The 18,754-nt window shown below is 45.6% G+C and overlaps 1 protein-coding gene across 3 annotated transcripts in view; it reads right to left on the minus strand.

Annotated features, from left to right (window-relative positions):
- Positions 1-10,241: 10,241 nt before the first annotated feature.
- The window catches only part of RASGRF1 (Ras protein specific guanine nucleotide releasing factor 1), a 45,444-nt gene continuing 36,931 nt past the window's right edge, over positions 10,242-18,754 (minus strand). For all 3 annotated transcript variants that reach the window (XM_014076082.2, XM_014076081.2, XM_087704419.1), the window contains exons 21-27: positions 17,397-17,500; positions 16,996-17,080; positions 16,035-16,232; positions 13,229-13,308; positions 12,177-12,294; positions 11,928-11,996; positions 10,242-11,387 (exon numbers count right to left, since the gene is read on the minus strand). In XM_014076082.2, coding sequence (XP_013931557.2) covers positions 11,295-11,387; positions 11,928-11,996; positions 12,177-12,294; positions 13,229-13,308; positions 16,035-16,232; positions 16,996-17,080; positions 17,397-17,500 — 747 coding nt within the window. In that variant the 3' untranslated portion in view covers positions 10,242-11,294. The remainder of the gene's footprint in view (positions 11,388-11,927; positions 11,997-12,176; positions 12,295-13,228; positions 13,309-16,034; positions 16,233-16,995; positions 17,081-17,396; positions 17,501-18,754) is intronic.

The following is an 18,754-nucleotide window of genomic DNA, read 5'->3' on the forward strand; positions in this document are numbered from 1 at the left end:
CCCAATCGGGTAAACCAAAACCTCCTCTTGATCTAACATCTTGTAGTAATTTAAGCTTTATTCTAGCTTTTTTCCCTTGCCAAATAAATTTCAAAACTATTTTATTTAAGTCTAGAAAAAAATCCTTACCCAGTCTAATTGGGATTGTCTGAAACAGATATAAAATTCTAGGTAGAATGTTCATTTTAATTGTAGAAATTCTTCCCATCATTGATAAATGCAAGTTTCCCCATTTCTCCAAATCGATTGCTATTTGTCGTTTTAATCTGGTATAATTATCCTCTTTAAGAGTGCTACATCTAGGCGATAAATGTATCCCCAAATATTTAATTTTACTTGTGTTTTGAATCTGCAACATTTCTGACAACTGAACCTTTTGTGTAGCTGGGATATTCTTTGTCGTGATCTTTGTTTTATCTTTGTTTATTTTCAAGCCTGCTACTTCTCCATATTCCTCTATTCTTTCTAACAATTTGGGTGCAGTTTCTAATGGGTCTTCAAGAATGAAAACTAAGTCGTCTGCGAACGCTTGCAGTTTATACTCTTCTCTCTTAATTTTCATTCCTCTTATTTCTTCTTCTTCTCTAATCTTTCTGTTTAAGACCTCTAGTGTTAGGACAAAAAGTAGCGAAGATAGTGGGCAGCCTTGTCTTGTACCTCTCTTTATTTCAATCGGTTCTGTTAGTTCTCCATTTACCATTATCTTTGCTGCTTGTTTCTGGTATATCGTTCGTATACTTTGAGTGAATTTCTTGCCAAAGTTCATCTGCTCCAGTTGCAAAAACATAAACTGCCAATTCACATTATCAAAGGCCTTCTGCGCATCAAGGAACATCAGTGCCAATTGTTTTTCTGGATGGGCCTCATAGTATTCCAAGGTATTCAAAATTATTCTCATATTGTCTTTGATTTGTCTTTTAGGTAAAAAGCCATTTTGATCTGAATGGATGAAGCCATTTAAGTATTTTTTAAGTCTCTCAGCTAGTATAGATGCAAATAGCTTGTAGTCTGAGTTTAATAAAGAGATTGGTCTATAATTCTTGATTTGTGTTAAATCAGTCTCTTCCTTGGGTAGTAATGTGATATACGCTTCTGACCATGACTTCGGTATTTGGTTCTCAGTCATCACTTCATTCATGACTTGTAGGAGTGGGAGGGTCAATATTTCTTCAAATGTTCTGTAGAATTCCACGGGTAGACCATCTGGTCCTGGGGCTCTCCCATTATTTTGTTTTTTAAGTGCCTCTGTTAGCTCCATCATTGTTATTTTACTTTCTAACATTGTTCTAGTTTCATCTGGTACCTGGGGGAGATTGGCATCTTGTAGATACTTTTTGACTCATCCCTCCTCCACCTTCTCTTGTTCATAAAGTTTAACGTAGTAATCATGTATAATTTTTTTCTTTTCGGTATTTCCATATTGAATTTCTCCTTGTTTGTCTCTTAGTTGTAGTATTTTCTTTGTTTCTCTCTCTTTTTTCATCTTATATGCTAACCACCTGCCTGGTTTGTTCGCATTTTCAAAATAATTCTGTTTGGCACCTCTAATTTTTTGTGCCAGTTCTTCCTTTTCTAATAAGTCCATTTTGTGTTTAATTATGTCCATCTTTATTTTAACATCTTTTTTTTGTGGTGCTCTCTGTAGGTCTCTTTCAAGTATTTTATAGTCATTGTCTAAAGCTTTATGCATTTGTCTTTTTTTGGAGTTTCTCTTCCTTGTGTAGTCTATTGTCAAACCTCTAATAACAGCCTTCATTGTGTCCCAGAGATTCTGCAACGACGTATCTTCTTTCCTATTTTCTTTAAAAAAAAGGACTAACTCTTTTTCCATTTTTTGTACAAACTCTTTTTCTTTCAATATAGTGTTATTTAGTGTCCATCTAGATCTTACCCTTTGTCCTTTCCATTTAATTAAAATTGGATTATGGTCCGCCCAGGTGCTAGCTTCGATCTCAATTTCTTTTATGTTGGAGCTCAGGTCCGCTGAAACCCATATCATATCTATTCTGGAGAGTGAAGAATGTCTATTTGAGTAGAAGGTATATTGTTCTTTTTTAACGTTTCTTTCTCTCCATATATCTTTTAAATTTAGTTCATCTGTCATCCTAAAAAAAGATTTTGGCAGAGGCTTCCTGTTTAATTTTTTTGTTTTATGTGTTTTATAGTCCATATTTGGATTCACAATGCCATTAAAGTCTCCCATCATACAAATATCAGCATAGTCTAGTTCCAAAACTTTTTTGTGTAGTTTTTTGTAGAATTCATCTTGTTTTTCATTAGGGGCGTAGATTCCAATTAGGAGTGTCTTTTTGGTGTCCATAATTTCCACCATCAAAATTCTTCCCTCTTCCTCTGCGTATACTACTTTTGTTGGGATGTTGCCTTTAATATAGAAGACCACTCCTCTTTTCTTACAATTTGCCAATGATGAAAACATTTTCCCAAGCTTTGGTTGAGTTAATAAATGTTCATATTTCTTTTGGATATGTACTTCTTGCAGACAAATTATGTCAAGTTGTAACTTCTCTAATTTATGAAATACTTTCTTCCTTTTAGCTACCGAATTGAGTCCATTAATGTTAATTGTAATCATTTTTCTTTCTTCCATGTTTATACTTTATATACAGGGTTTATTGCTCTAGTGGATCTAGGTTCTCGTTTTTCTTTGCAGCTCCCATTCCCTATCTCCCCTTCTTTCTCACTTCCACCTACTGCTCCTTCTATTTTTTCGGTCGCGGTTACAGGTGGTTCCAGTATTTGTATCACTGCATCGTTTTTCCCAGCTTTCTCCGCCGTTTCTCTGAAGTATTCTTCGTAGAAAGCTTCTGCCTTCTCAATTGTATCTATCCTGTGTCTTTGTCCTTGCCAAGTACATAATAAACCTTCCGGTATGAGCCATCTGTAGTTAACACCTTTTTTTATCAATACTTTGGTCAGAAATTGATATTCTCTTCTCCTCTCTCTCACCTCTCTTGGGATTTGTTTAAGTACTACAATCTCCTTTCCTTTATATTCTAATTTTCTGTCTCTCATTTTCTGTAGGATTTGTGATTTAATTGTTTTCTTAGTAAATCTTACATGCACTTCCCTTGGAAGAGCATTTCTCATTGCATATCTTGTGTATACTCTAAAAGTCTCATCAATTGTTTCTTTTATTTGGTTCTGGGACATCCCCAGAACATCTATCAAAATATTTGAAATTATCTGGACTAAATCCTCTCCTTTTTCTTCTTCTATGTTTTGGAATCTTAAAAAAAATTCAGACCTGTCCATCTCCCATCTTAATATTCCACTGCTCTCTCTTTCTACATCACTTAGTCTAATCTCTAGCTTTTCAGTTTTCTTCTCTCCTTCTTGAATCTTATTTTCAATTTTTTGAATCCTATTTTCATATTTCAGCATCCAGTTGTGTATACTTTCTACTTTTCCTTCCATATTATCAACCTTTTGAACAATACTTAGATTTTGTTGTTCCATTGCCTCCATTTTTTTTACAAGGGTATCGTTTCCTGCTTGCATTTTCTGCATCATTTGTATAAGTGTTTCAAAGTTGGCTTCCTTCTCCTTTTCCTGATGAGACGTCATCTGTGTTGTCCTCTGGCCTCCCGCAGGTGAGGGGGCAGGGGTTGATGTAAAGCCAGAGGCAGCTGCTTTTCTACTCATAGCCAATTAGTATTAGAGGGTGGGGGGTTATAAGTATGGTGGATTAAGTACGTAAAGTACACAGAGGAGAGGGGGGGGAGATAAGAAAAGGGGGGAGGGAAAAAAGGAAGGAAAAGAGAGAAGGGAAAGAAAAGGAAGGAAAGAAGAGGAAGGTTTTTTTTTTTTGTTTCAAGGATGAAATGCAGTAGAGTGCATGTTTCAAGGATGAAATGCAGTAGAGTGCAGTAAAGTATATATATATAAGTAAGAGAGTATGAAATAGTAATTTAAAAAAAAGGAAGATACCCCCCCTCCAAAAAGGGGAGAAGGGGTGCTTCAGTTACAAGTGAAAAAAGAAAGAAGCAGAAAAAATGTAGATAGTCAAGAGGTGATCCAGAGGTTAAAAAAAAAATCAAAACAGAGAAGAGAAAAAGAAAAAAAATATGTAAAAGATCAAAAGGTCGATGGTGATGATCAAAAAAGAAAAACTTGGTGTCGATATCTCCACAGCCGGTAATATGAGAATGGTGTTGGGAGATGAAAGGATGCCAACAAGCTAAAACAAATGATTTTTCCCGGACTCTTTTTTCCCCCCCTAAGATAAGAGTCTCTTCAAGGTCACGGTCAGCTTTGCTGTTTTATCTCAGTTTGCCAGCTGCGTAAACACGTAAATCAAGTACATTACAGGGGGGATTTTAATAACAAAGTTCAAGTCCACAAGATGGCAGTGTTGGCTTGTAGTTTGTAATTTACAGCTTGTTTTAGTCCATTCCGTTTGTTAATTACTAATTGTAAAAAAAAAAGACAAACCTCAAAAGGGCTAAAAGGCAACGAAGAAAAGCAAGCCAAAGAAAAAAAAACCAATCTTCAAAGCACTTTAAGTTTAAGATTTAGTGCCCCAATAAATTCAAAGTTAAAGGTGTCGACAACAAAGAGAAGGAATGCAAAAAGCCGATTCAAATTACAGGAAAGTCCAGCCCGGCTTAGGAATTAGAAAAAAGGAACAGAAAAATAAACTTCCAAATGGCAAACATTTATCTCTGCCGCTTTTCTCACTTCTCAGCCTTATTTTAAACTAAGTTTCCAAATTTAGGGTGCTCTCTTTCCAAAAAAAAAGGATTTAAAACTCACATCAAACGACCTGCTCATATTCTGCTCTCTCTCTGGGTCTTCGCAGTTACAGTCGGCATTGTTTAGCCGATCCGGAAGCCACTGGATTAGGAAGGCTTTCCTTAGGTTCCCAGAGATTTTGCGGGCACCTCTGGGACCATGGAGTTCCTTCCACGTCACTGTCTCTTCGGGACAGCTTAGATTCAAAAGAATCCTCCAAAAAAGACTCCGGTATAGATGGTCATTCAGGAAGTGCCTGAAAGTCCATCTTCTCACTGCTAAGCCCCGCCTTCTCTCGCTTTTGAGGCAGGGCTTCCCTGCCATGTAAATAAGTTTGTACAATTTAGCATTTTACAATTTGGGGTATGTCCAGCAATGTTTGCCTTGAGAAGGATCTAAGAGCTTATTTCTTCATAACTGCATCTCTAAGTCAGATATCCACAATATAAGCTGTTATAAAATGTCACCAAGTCTATTTGCCAATGACATGTATCATGATAGCAGGTTCAATCATTGACCTGCTATCAACATGGGGCAGACATTGTTTTGTCAAAGTGCAGATGCCAACAATATTGTTTGTTGGAAGTGTTTGAACCAATGTTGGGAAACCCTATTGTGTATAAAACATGACGGGGAACCTTCCACCAAGCAGGTGCTGAATGAACTCGGGAAGGCCAGTGGGGTTTGGCCAGAGGGCCACCGCAGATGACCAAAGGGAGTCAATTGATTGAATGGATAACATCATTATCAGGTTTCAGTTTTGTCAGAAAGGAAGCTTGTGATAAAGCACCCCTGCTACCAAGAGCGAAGGGGAGCACCTTCGCCCTCAACTATTGCATGCCTCCTTTCTCCACCTGCCCAAACTAGCAAAGAAGGTGGGCCACTAAACCGCCCGCTCGCATTCAAACCAGAGAAGAGGGAGCAACCCACCCCTGGTCTGTCTGTCTGACTCACCCATTATATATACTCACTCTTAAAAGTACCTGGCAATACCCTCGGAGGGCTTCAGAGGGCAGCTTCTGCAGAAGCCCGGTCGAGTGAGAACAAGTTCCCACCATTACAAAGTCTCCGAGGCTGTAATTGTATGGGGTGTGCGCATGCACCTATGTTTTCTAAGGCGTGGAGCCATGGCAATGTTCTGCGTGGCCAGCGATGACTCCGGAGCCTATCCGCGGGTGATTTCGTGGAACATGAGGGTGGGTCTAAAGTTTAGCGTTCCAATGGTCTTAGTGACCCCTGTGAAAAGGTTGTTCAACCCCCAAAGGGGTCACGACCCACAGGATGAGAACCGCTGCACTAGAGTATTGGACTGGGTTAGGAGGGGTTGGCCACAGGGAACAATGGAACCAGAATACCGCCCCTACAAAATTTGGCAACAGGAGCTGTCTCCTCTGGGGTACCAGAGTAGTCATTCCGGCCCCACTCCAAAAGCCATGTTGTCCACATTGCATGAAGGTCACCCTGGCATAGTGTAGATGAAGGCGTTGGGCCGCAGTGGTCAACATGGACTTGGATGTCACCCACTGGGTATCCAGATGCCAGCAATGCCAGGAGTCGAGGCCTCTGCCACCAAATACCCCAGTTCAAAATTGGGGAACACCAAGGTCACCATGGTCGAGAATCCACATCAATTTCGCTGGCCTATTCAAGGGACAGACTATCTTAATAGCTGTCGATGCCTTCTCCAAGTGGGTGGAAGCTATACTGATGTCCTCGACAACCTCTGAAGTAGTAATTAGGACTCTTCGATGGCTATTTGCAACCCATGGGTTGCCAGACCCTCTAGTCTCGGATAACAGGCCTCAGTTGACAGCAACCCCTTTTGCAGCATTCTTAGCAGGCCTTGGAATCTGCCACGCCCTGGTGGCTCCTTTTCACCCAGCAGGGAATGGCCTGGCAGAAAGGATGGTCCGCTCCACAAAAGAATCATTGGGGGAAATGAGCCTCAGAGATTGGTCGTTGAAGATTGATGAGTACCTCCTTGTGCAGCATGCCACACCATGCCCGTTGACTAACATGAGCCCAGCCGAACTATTGATGGGCCGGAGGTTAGGAACCACCCTAGACCGATTGCACCCAGAGCACCAGAGAAGCCCATAGAGTCAACCAGGGAGCTCAGAAGGTTCATAGTAGAGGCCTTGGTCTTTGCAAGAAATGCGGGCAGTCCCTTGTGGTTACCTGGGACAATAGTGAGAATAACCGGGCCTTGCTCATGCAAAGTAGAATTAGAGGATGGCAAAATATGGAGAAGACATATTAACTAATTAACGGGGACAGAAAAACACTTTAGATTTGCAACCACCAGAATAGGCCCAAGGCAGGAGCCGCACAAACTCAACGCCAACGGCCCAATCAAATACAGAGCCTCCAACCAATGATGAGGACAATGATGAGCAAGCTGATGACTTACCTGCAGATTCTGACCAGGTTCCAGCGATGGTCCGTCCAACAGTGGTAGTGACAAAGTTCCCATTAAACCCAAGAGCCATGGAGACCCAGCCTTCCTCTTTGCCAGCCAAGGCACACTGAGGGGATCTGAGCGGGTTCAGCGCCACCCAGCCTACTTAGCAGACTATGCATGCACTCTCTAGATGAGAAGGAGTGTTGTGTACGAAGTTCTCCCTCTGGTCAGTTTGACTAGGGGGCGCTATACTCGCCTCTGATTGGTCACCTGTTGGACAGCCGGTATATATATAAAGAGCTTGCAAACAGAGTCTCAGCTGTTGTCATTAACTGAGAGATGTGCGTGTGAGCTGCCGCTTTTGGCAACCTTGTTAGAACTAAACCTGTTAGTTATTTGAAGCCTGACTCTCCTCAGTCATTGACTCTGCAGTTCTCCCAGCTAGAACAGGCTCCTTCCTCACCTTCGTTTGCCAGACATTCAGAGAAATTTATATTCGTAATGGTGGGTCCGGCTGGGGAGAGCAATTCTGCCCCCCACCCGATCCCTCCAAAATGACACAATAACTTTCCATTGGGAGGAAGAGGGGGGGGTTGCCATGAAGGAGGGGACACACCAGATCCCTTGAACACACAGACAAATGGCACCTCTCAGACAACTCTGCAGTTTTGTCTTTTCCGTCAGGCCAGCAAAACTCCAACCTTTTTTTTAAAAATCGCCGTAATCAGTGAAGGCCAAAGTGGTGCTGCCCCGGCTCTCCTTCCAGGCTCCGCTGCGCTTCCCTCCTTGCTGGTGGCGCCTTCCTGCGTTCCCAAGCTGAGCCCTGAAAGCGCTCCTTTCCCACTTTTATCCTTAAATCTTCACCAAAATTGCTTTGTCTTTTTCACCTGTTTAATCTTAACCAATCTTCATGATCTTTACAACCTAATTCCAAGCAAAAACCACTAGATAACTAATCACATAAGGAGGAAAGATAAAAAAGAAATAAAAAGGAAAACATAATGAAGTAGAGAGTGATGGAGAGGATGGAAATCCCAGTTACAAAGTAGGAGAAATAAGAAATATACTCAAGACCTATAAAGAACTCGAATGCCTATACACAACTGGCAGATGTTATCTCAAACCATTGTCCCATATCTTTCAAAAATCCTGGAATAACAGGGAATTACCTGAAGATTAGAAAAGAGCTGATGTGCTTTCCATCTTCAAAAAAGGAGAAAAAACAAACCCGGGAAACTACAGACCAATTGGCCTAATATCAATACCTGGGAAGATACTGGAAAAAACCATCAAAAAACAGAAATGAATAGTTATAACTAGTTGCCAGCATGTTAAAAAGAGATCATGCCAAACCAATCTTATTTCATATTTTGATATAGTGACTAAATTAGTAAACCAGTGAAATGCTGTGAATACAGTATATTTAGACTTCAGCAAGGCATTCGACAAAATAGACCACAACCTATTTCTGGTAGGTTGAAAAAGCTAGAAAAATGTGAGGTAGACAGCATCACCTCCAGAGAGATTTGACAAACTGTTCTCAACGAGCAGTCCCTCATGGTACTACATCTACATGGAGGGAAGTAAGCAATGGGGTACCAGAAGGTTCCCTCTTAGGCCCAGGACTCTTCAATATCTTCACAAATGACTTAGATGCGGGAATAGAAGGGGAATGCATCAAATTTGCAGATGATACTAAGCTGGCAGGAATAGCCAACACTCCAGAAGACAAGATGGGGATCCAAAGAGGTCTTGACAGACTTAAACAATGGGCTCTATCCAACAACATGAAATTTAATGTGGAGAAAAGCAATGTTTTACATGTGGCTGGAAAAACAAAGGTACAAGGACAGATTAGGCGAAACCTGGCTCAAAAACAGTAATTGTGAAAGGGACCTTGGAGTCCTAGTGGACGATCACTTAAACATGAGTCAACAGTATGCGGCAGTGTCAAAAAAAGCTCATACAATCCTGGCTTGTATAGACAGAGGCATAGAATCAAAATTACGTGAAGCATTAGTACCACCACTTTATAAAAGCCTTAGTAAAACCACACCTGGAATACTGCATCCATTTTTAGTTACCACATTACAAAAAAGATGTTGGGACTTTGGAAAAAATGCAAAGAAGAGCAACTAAGATGAATAAAAGCTCGGAGACTAAAATATCTGAAGAATGGTTGCAGGCCTAGAAGGGCTAGGAGGGACATGACAGCAGTATTCCAGTATTTGAGAGGCGGCCACAAAGAAGAGGGGGGTCAAGCTATTCCCCAAAGCACCAAAGGGCAAGGCAAGAAACAGTGGATGGAAACTAATCAAGGAGAGAAGCAACTAGAATTAAGGAGAAACTTCCTAACATTGAGGACAATTAACCAGTGGAACAGTTTGTCTTCAGAAGTCGTGGGTGCTTCATCACTGCAGGTTTTAAAGAAGAAACTGCCATTGGACAGTCACTTCTGTGAAATGGCACAGGGTGGACTAGAAGACCTGCAGGGTCTTCCATCTCTAATCTGATTGATTGATTCTGCCATATTTTCATCCTTATGGAATCTGGTTTGAGAGGGCTTTGAAGTGTTATGGCTGCAGAATAGGGGATTTTTGGTCCAATCCTAGACTATGTTGGAATGTTTTTCTCTTGGTTGTGAGAAGAGCTGCCCAACAGGCTACCATGCTGGTGGATCAGTTGCCAATTTGCTCTGTCCTCCTGGAGAATCAAATAAATTCCATTTGGAGAAATCGCTGTGGCTGGGAGTGAGGTGGAAGTGGAGGCTGCACTTGAAAACCTGGTCAGGGTCCTGAGTAGGTCTCTTAAGCTAAGTATTTGCAGTTTCCCAGAAAGAGATGATTTCCACCTTTCTGAAAACTAGGGCTGTGTTTGCTCTTCTGTGGCTCTCCCAGAGCTTCACATCCAGATGGTGAGGTGTCCACCTCTTTATGGGTAATCTGGAACTCTCCACCAGGTTCCCAATTGAAATGAGCTGTGCTGGGTATGCAAAAATTCTCCCCCTTCCCTCCCACTTTCTGTTTTTCCTTTTAAACATGCCTCTGTAGCCCTGCTGGCTGGTCTGTACACATGTCCAAAGCCATAGTTCACCCTGAGATAGAATAAATTTATTAGCAAGAGGTAATCAGGAAACATATATTTTTACAAAAAAAATGGAAATTTTCTTTTCCAAATAAGCTGCAGGTTGAAATATTTCAGGTCTTGAAAGACAATTCTCATACCAGAGGGTATTGCTTACAGCAAAAGGTTTCTGAATTCAGTTCCCATAGAGCATGCCTGCTAGTCAAAAAATCACTTGGGTTTATACACTGTACACTGTAAAAAATACATGATAATATTCACAGAGTAAGCACTACATTACTATATTCCTGCTAGCAAGTGGTTAGACAGGATTACAGTATATGTAATAAAAACACCTGGCCATTTCCCCCTCTAATTGTACATCATGTTACTAAGACATGTCACTATGTCTACAACAAAGCATACAGACAGAAGCGCCAAAGTGGGGGATGCAGCAGAATTGCTCAAAGGGACAGAGGGCCTCTCCCTTCCAGGGCCTCAGGCAGGAAGTCCAAATGGCCTTTACCCCCCTTCCCTGCCACACCCCAGGCCTGCCATATGAGGCCCAGAGCCCCATTGGGATGTCCCCACCAGCTCCAGGAACTTTGGAGGGGCTCCCAAAGAGATAGATGTCTTCCGAATGCAGACGGGAGACATGGATGAGCTGTTCCTTCCAAGCCAACCACAGGCGCCTTCTGTTGGGCTGGCTGGCCTCCCTGCCTGTCTTGGGTGGTGAAGAGAACCCAACAATCCTGGCAAAATGGATACCATCAAAGCTGCTCTGGAAAAGCTGAAGAACGTCCAGAGTAGCTCAGTTGGGGGGCTGAGTTTTCCCAACTACAGGAGGGGCCATGAAACTGGGGCTCCAGGGCAAGTGGGGCAACTCAGTGCCCCAGTCCTGAATCCCTCCAGCCCAGTTGCTGCCAAGAGTCAACAAAGGAGAAAAGAGGCTTGGATCAAAACCAAGGACTGAGTAGTGGGGAGGGGGAGGAAAGGCCGTGGGAGGAAGTCAAGGAACAGAGAGGAGAGGCGAGACACGTCCCTGTGCCCTGGGCTGATGGGTGCAGCTGCTCTGTTCTTAGGTGGGGAGCTTTGGCTCTATCTTCAGAGAGGCATCATAGAGACCCTCTTCATCCATCACAAAGGACTGATCCAGGAGGTACTGGGTGACCTGGAAGAGAGAGAAGAGCAGGGGCAGAAGAGGCCGGGGACTCCAGGGAGCATCTGCCCCAGTGCCAGTCGGTGGGGGCAGAGGACAAGGCTGGGCCAAGAGGGTCTCTCCCAGAGCATCTGTCCAAGGTGCCAGCTGGCAGCAGCTCTTCAGGAGCTGAGCGGCAGGAAACAGAGGCCTGAGAAAGGGTCCCTTGGGCATGTTGGGAGGGGAGAACTAACCCCACTGGGGAGGCAACATCGTTCACCCCACTCGTTTCAGGAAAGAGACTGAAGGAGGGAAGTTGAGACTTCGCTGGCAGCTGGCTGGGGACTTGTCTGCTGTAGGTCACTGAAGGAACCAAGTCGAGGACTCTGCCCCCCCCCCCCCCGAGTTTTCTCTTCCAGGACATGCTCCCCTGAGAGTTCAGGGAGAGGCTGTGGCCCAGTAACACCAAGGCCTGCCTCTTCCCCGTGGACAGGTGGTTCCCCCTAAATGGCGGTTCTGTCTCCCCCACCCAGACCCTCTCCTTGAGAGAGCTGAGCAGCCGCAGGTTCCTACCTTGGCCTGATGCTCGATCTTATAGGCCGTCTGCTGAAACTGCCGGATCTCTCGGATGATGTGGGAGATCTACAGGGAGAGAGGAAAGAGGCTGCTGTGCCCAAAGGTTGCCAAAAAGCGGGCGATGGTCCCAGGGAGAAGGGCCCGGTCGGGGGAGCATCGGCAACATGGCGGGGGTGTTATGGCAAAGTCAGGCAGGCAGCTGGCTGAGGGGGGAGGGCGACTCAGTGCCCCTGCCAGGGAGCTCACCATCCTCATTTTAGAGAAGTTCACCAGGCCGTCCTCAGTGTAATTGGGAGTTCCCTCTTCAATGAACGCCAGATCTGTGAGGTACATGCCCAGGTAAGGGACGCAGGGCGGATCACAACTGAGAGAGGCAGAAAAGAGAAGCTCAGCTGGCAAGACCAAGGTAACAGGGCTGCTTCCAATGATCAACCGACTCCATCTCCTGAAAAATGCTCTCCTTGGTCCCTTTCACCTGCTGTTCCCCTTTCCCATTTTCTCTGAGTCATGAGAATTGGACCAGGAAGAGGCCTTTGCCTTACCTCATCCTTTTGGTCACATCTAAGCTGCAAATCAAGTCACAGGGGTTGCTTGTCTGTAGAATTTTGCTTTAGTCACTGAGACTGAAATGATCTTTAGGAGTTCTGGAATCTCCAGGCGGCTGCTGCTGCCTTCAGCACAATGATGAGGTCCATGCAGACCCTCCAGCTACCCCCACATCCCTGGCCATCCCCCCAAACCCTCTCCAAGCATTGCTGCAAAAAGCCAAAGGCATGTAGGCCTCCCCCACCTTTTGAAATCAGAAACTCTGTTGTTTAAAACCCTAACCTAGATTTCACAAGCTTTTCCCCGACAAAGTCTCTCTCTCAAACCTCCCTCTGGAAATGAGGCAAGTGAACTTTGGCTCCCACCCAAAGCTATGAGAAATCCCCCCTCCACATCTCTCCCCTTCCTCTGCTGTTTGGGATGGAGCTGGACCACCCAGGTGGCCTGCTCTGCCTCAGCCACAGCAGGACTGGGCCCTGCTTGGTCAGAGGCATCCCAAGACCTGACAACCCCCCAACTCCCCCACCCTGCCAAGGGGGACCTGATGATGCAGGCGGTTGTTCCCTAACTGCCACCCCTCAGCCTCCTTCTGGACACGTGCCCGGCTCTTGCCATGGCACCATCTCTGTGGGCAGGGCTGGTTGCAGCCTGCCCCTTTGCTCTCCTTTCCTGGAGTCTGCCTGACAGTTCTGGCAGGCACCAGCTGCCCAGGCTGGGCTGACCCACACATGTGAGCAGCAGAGGCAACTTACTTTTTTAGAGCTTCCCTCAAGTTTTTAAACCGTCCTTCTGAAGACACCAGCCGTTGTAGCTTATCAATCACAGCTTTGGTCTGGGAAGAAAGGAAAGAGTGCCAAAAAGGGGGAGCCAAAGGGGAAGGGAGCCTGGGCCAAAGGGGCTTTCCCAGAAGGACTCAGAACTGCTAGATGGACATGCCGATGACTCTCTGGGGGACTATGCCTTTGAGCCCATGAGGCCTGATGATCAAACAACATCCGATGCTACCTAGCATTGATGTGCACTCATGAGGTTACCTAGTCAGGTAAGGAAATGTCTGAAAGCAACCAACCCAGCTCAGGCAGCACCAAGGACCCACAATCAAATAATAAGTTCAGGAAGTGGAAGAATTCAGGGGGGAAATGCAGTGGCTAAGAAACAGTCCCCTCCTTTTGGGTATGGCTTTGTGGGCAGAAAGCTGACAAGGGCCCTGCGGGTGGGAGCTTCTCCTGGCACCATGAGGAGCCTGAAGCAGCTTGGCAAGAAGAGGATTTGCCCAATGAGTTGAGTGCTGCCAGAGGCTCTGGTTGTTCTCAGCATCATTATCATCAAGAGAAGAAAAAGTGAAACGGGCAGGTGGCTGGTGGATTCTGCTCCCAGGAGAGAGGAGAAGTCCTGGAAGGTGGGGAGAGGACAACCCAGACGGGACAAGGAAGAGACAGAGAAACACTCACAGGCCCCCAATGAAGCCTATAGTCCTCATAAGAATCGCACCACACAAGGACCATCAGGCACTTTGCACCATCCAAAAGCGTGGGAACCCTGGCAAGAGCTGGAGAAGCCATTGAGCCGCACAGAAGCTGCTGGCATGAGCCACGTGAGGCTTTTGATTTCCACGTGTGCAAGGAGTATTACGTTACTTGTATTGAGGGTGGAAAGAGGGTATATAGGACCAATCAAGCATGCCAGGCCATGGGGAACTTTTGCCATACCAACTGCCTTACATGCTGCTTGGTGACACACGGCCCACGAAGAGAGAGAGGACAAGGATGAGGAGGACGGGGACCCTACCCCCCCCCCCGACTAACACCAACTCCTCCAGCCACCTCAGACTTTCTACATTATTCCCAGGCCCCGCAGGGGAGAAGAGCAAGGAACCCCTCCCTCCCAAAGTACTACCGGCCCAGCCGCCTCGGACTTGCACTGACCGCCTTCTTTGCAGACTTAAGAACTGCGTTTTTTAGCTGGTTTGCTGAGTGTATGAATGTTATGAATGTGAGAGAGAATGCGCCCACTTTTTAATTTAATTAATTATTGTATTACTGTATTGTATTTTAATGATTACTGTGGGGTGTCTGAGGAGAATATTTGATTAGTGTATATGAGGACCGGGAGTGCGACCTGGAGCCCCCCCCCACTGAGTGCAGAAGCAGAAGTGGATGGGGGCCCAGACCCGCCTCCCGCCCTAGAGTGAATGGTGCGTGTGGCCCGAAGCTGTCATGATCTGGATGGGGGTGAACAAACTTGTGCTCAATCCCGATAAGACCGAGTGGCTTTGGATGCTGCCCCCGAAGGACAGCCTAGACAGTCCATCCTTAATCCTGGGGGGGGTGAAAATTTACACCCCTCAGAGAGGGCCCGCAATTTGGGGGTCCTCCTGGATTCGCAGCTGACACTGGAACACCATCTGTCGGCTGTGACTAGGGGGGGCCTTTGCCCAGGTTCGTCTGGTGCACCAATTGCGGCCCTATTTGGATCGGGAGGCACTTCAAACGGTTACTCATGCCCTTGTCACCTCAAGGCTGGATTATTGCAACGCGCTCTACATGGGGCTACCCTTGAAAAGGGTTTGGAAACTGCAGCTAGTCCAGAATGCGGCCGCCCGAGCGATATTGGGTGTACCGAGGTACACCCACATTACACCTGTCCTCCGCGAGCTGCACTGGCTACCAATTGGTCTCCGGGTGCAATTCAAGGTGTTGGTTATTACCTTTAAAGCCCTACATGGCTTAGGGCCAGCGTACCTGCAAGACTGCCTACTGCCACATACCTCCCAGCAGTCGGTAAAATCCCACAGATTGGGCCTCCTTTGGATTCTGTCAGCCAGACAATGTCGGCTGGCGGCTCCCCAGAGGAGAGCCTTCTCTGTGGCTGCTCCGACCCTTTGGAATGAGCTACCCCCAGAGATCCGGACCTTACTCACTCTCATGGCCTTCAGGAAAGCTGTTAAAACCTGGATATTCCGGCAGGCCTGGGGCTGTTGACCTCACTGTTGAGGTCCAGCCCCGATTAGAATGAATGCATGTGTTGTGATTTTAAATCTGTCTTTTTTTATTATTATTTTTTCTTCCTCTTCTTTTTTGTAAGCCGCCCGGAGTCCTTCGGGATTGGGCGACATATAAATTTTAATAATAAATAAATAAATTTTACAACTCCCTGGGACAGGGCAATTCAAGGCAGGCTGAGGAAGATGGATCTTGGCATATTTTTCTGGATAGCTGAAGAAATAAAGCCATCCCTGTGTACACAATTGCTTCCTGCTTGCAATCTCTCTCTTTGGGACCACAATTTTGAAGTCAGGAAGTCACCCCGGCTGATAAACAGCATCCTTAAAAACATGTCCAGTGGGGTAAATGGTGCTGCTCTGTCAAGAAGGACACAATAACTCCAAGCTGCAAAGGGTCTCAGAATCCAGCCAACTCGGCTTTCTGAAGTGTGTAAACACACAAGATTAGGATCTCATTTCCAGAAAAACAGGAGAACAAGCGTGCACAGAAAGCCCTTCCCAACACCCCCGTCCCAACTGCAGAGCTTTGGAGGTGGGGCTCCTGGGGCACTCACCGGCTTTGACACCTTCATCCAAGTCTTCTTCAGGCGGAAGATGGCACTGCGGTTGAAGGCCGAGGTGATCTCCAGAACAGCATTGTAGTTGTGCAGACACCGGCAAATGTCAGCCACGGCCACCCATTTCTCAATCGTGCTCACCCGGGCAGCCATGTCCTCATTGCGGAGGATCTCGGAGGCAATCAGGTTGCTGATCTGCAGGGGTCATCAGGGAGGGGTGGGTGGACGTTACAGCCCCTAGAAGGGTTTGTGTGAGGCCCGAAAAGGCCCTTGCCTCCAAAGAGAAGGGGGGAGGCGGAGGCGGAGGGAAGCTGGTAGGCAAGGCTGCCCCTCATCGTCCCTACCCACAGCAGAAGGAAGACGCCATTTCTTAGATATCTTACTTAACCGAATTAATTTTAGAATATGTTGTAAAGGTGTAAGGGTATTGGAGATCTATTGAAATTGCAAATGAATGCCAGTAGATGGTTGTGTCTTCTAATATAAATGATTCTAGATAAAAACATGTTTAAACAATGGTAACTAAATGAGAATTATGTACAGGGATAGTAAAATACATAACTTTTCTTTTTTGACTTAAAATGTACAACCTGATTTGAATGAAGCATATGTAAGGATTGTGGAAGAAACGCACAGAATATATTTGTAACCAATCGATACGCTTTCAACAAGATGTAACGAAAGATGATTTTTTTTTTTTTGTTTAACTAAAACAATAAAAACCTTTCTCAAAAAAAAACATGGGAATCCTTTCAACTCTCACTCAAGCAGGCTGGAATATTTTCCCCTGGAAAAGGAGCACAATGCTACCCATTAGGAGAAGGTTGATCTGTACAAGCAAGAGGAAGAAGAGTCCCCGTTGCCGCATATTCTGCAAACAGGCAAAGTCTGGGTCCCGAATTCTGAGCTGCCCCTGCAAAACCCCACAGAGACTTGGACCCGCAGCAGTGGCACTCACATCATTGAAGTGCTTGGTGTTCATCAGGATATAGGGTGTTCGCTCATTCTTTTCCACCTTCATCCATCCTTGTCCAAAGAATTCTCTGCAAACAAGAGGTCTCGGGATGAGCTGAACCCACTCCAGAATTTCTCTCCTGCCCGACCCACCTTGTCCTGCACAGGAAGTTCTTGAGGAAATGTGTCTCCTCCTAAGGTCTTTGCAAGTGGATGGGGGGAGGCAGACGTATTCCCACAAGCCCCATGGATGTGATGTGGGGGACAGATGTCTATGACACATTCATCTTCATCTTTATTTGGACCTGTATTTGCAAAATCACCGACAGGACGCTCACCCACCCCAGCTGAATGCAATTTTGCATCCTTTTTGGCTGCCCTCCAAAATGAGGGCTCCGTACTCACTCGTAGGGTATCGTCTTGAAAACCAGGTGATCCAATAAGGTGAGCTGCTCAGCTATTTCTAAAGCCGAGTGATTTTCAAAGGGTTCTGCTTTGACCCCCATAGCCTGAAATGGGAAAAGAAGGGGCTGCTTGGATGGGGTCCCCAAATGAAGAAGAAGCAAAAGAACCTGCTCAAATACCCCGGCCAAAGTGAGCTGGATCCTGACAGACTCAGCCTCTTCCCGTTCTTGGGGAGGGAAGGTGGTCATGACTAGGCCAGGAACCCCAAAGGGCTGGGACTTTGTGGTAGGACACTCCAGTCCACAGGCAGCAACTCCAACCACAATTCTGCATCTCCCAGAACAGTGCACATATGAAGGAAGCAGCACCAAATAGACAATGGAGGCAAAAATGGGGGAATGGGGGAATGCTGAGGCCAGGAGAAAGACCCCTCCCCAGCAGCCTAGAATCTGGCAGACTAGCAGGGACATATGGGGGCAGGAGGAAGGGGGAGGGAAGTGCCATCTGACCTGCCCCTTGATCTCCTGACCACTGAGACCCACTCAGGGAGCCTTGGAGGGAGGCCACACCAAGAGCCTGGCAGTGAGTTTTGGCTGGGCTTGGCGAAGTGGAGGAGGGAATCCAGGCCCTTCCCTTGCATTTGAGTCCCAGAAGCTTCTGATTCAGAGCAAGGCCGATAAAGCAGACGTAAAGTAAGATTTGGACATTAAGTGTGAAACCTACTGGGTCAGGCTGGACAGCCTCTTAGAACCCCTTTAAAGCCACATAGACAGCATTGGAACTTGCGAAAGAAACAGGAAGCCAGTGCCTAACCACAAGATGCCCCTATGTCAAAAGCCTATGTCAAAAGCCTATGTCAAAAGTCCAAGGTTCAATTAAAGTTCGTTAATGACACGTACTCCATAAACAAAAGGAGAAATAAGACCCCATCTCCTTATAAGGCTTTCTCCTCAAGGTAACCACTAAGAAATGTGTTAAGTATTTCCGTGTTGCAATGCTTTTGAGAATGTATAAGAATACGTGCTTCGATAATTAAGGTTGTTCAGAACTTGCAATGCTAAGCCATGGGCTAGCTTTCTGAACTGGCTGCCAAATAAACTTTCCCTGTATCCTGAGAAGACTAAAGCCTGTCATTTTCTACAACACCTTAGTCTGCGAACCCCACTCCTGCTCCATCAGGCCCAAGCAAGGCAGGACAAAGTCACTTCCAGTTCCTCGTCTTCTGAAGAAGGCCAGGAGATCAACAAAACCACTGAGCTCCAGAAAAGAGACACACCTTGCTTGAGATTCCTGTTTTCCATGATGGAACCTGGCTGTCCTACACAGGACAAATCCAGGAAGTCAGAAAGGTTTAAAAC

This window comes from Thamnophis sirtalis, unplaced genomic scaffold, assembly GCF_051295495.1.
Source record: "Thamnophis sirtalis isolate CommonGarterSnake01/CBP01778 unplaced genomic scaffold, rThaSir2_p1.2 scaffold_2, whole genome shotgun sequence".
Taxonomy (NCBI): Eukaryota; Metazoa; Chordata; class Lepidosauria; order Squamata; family Natricidae; genus Thamnophis; species Thamnophis sirtalis.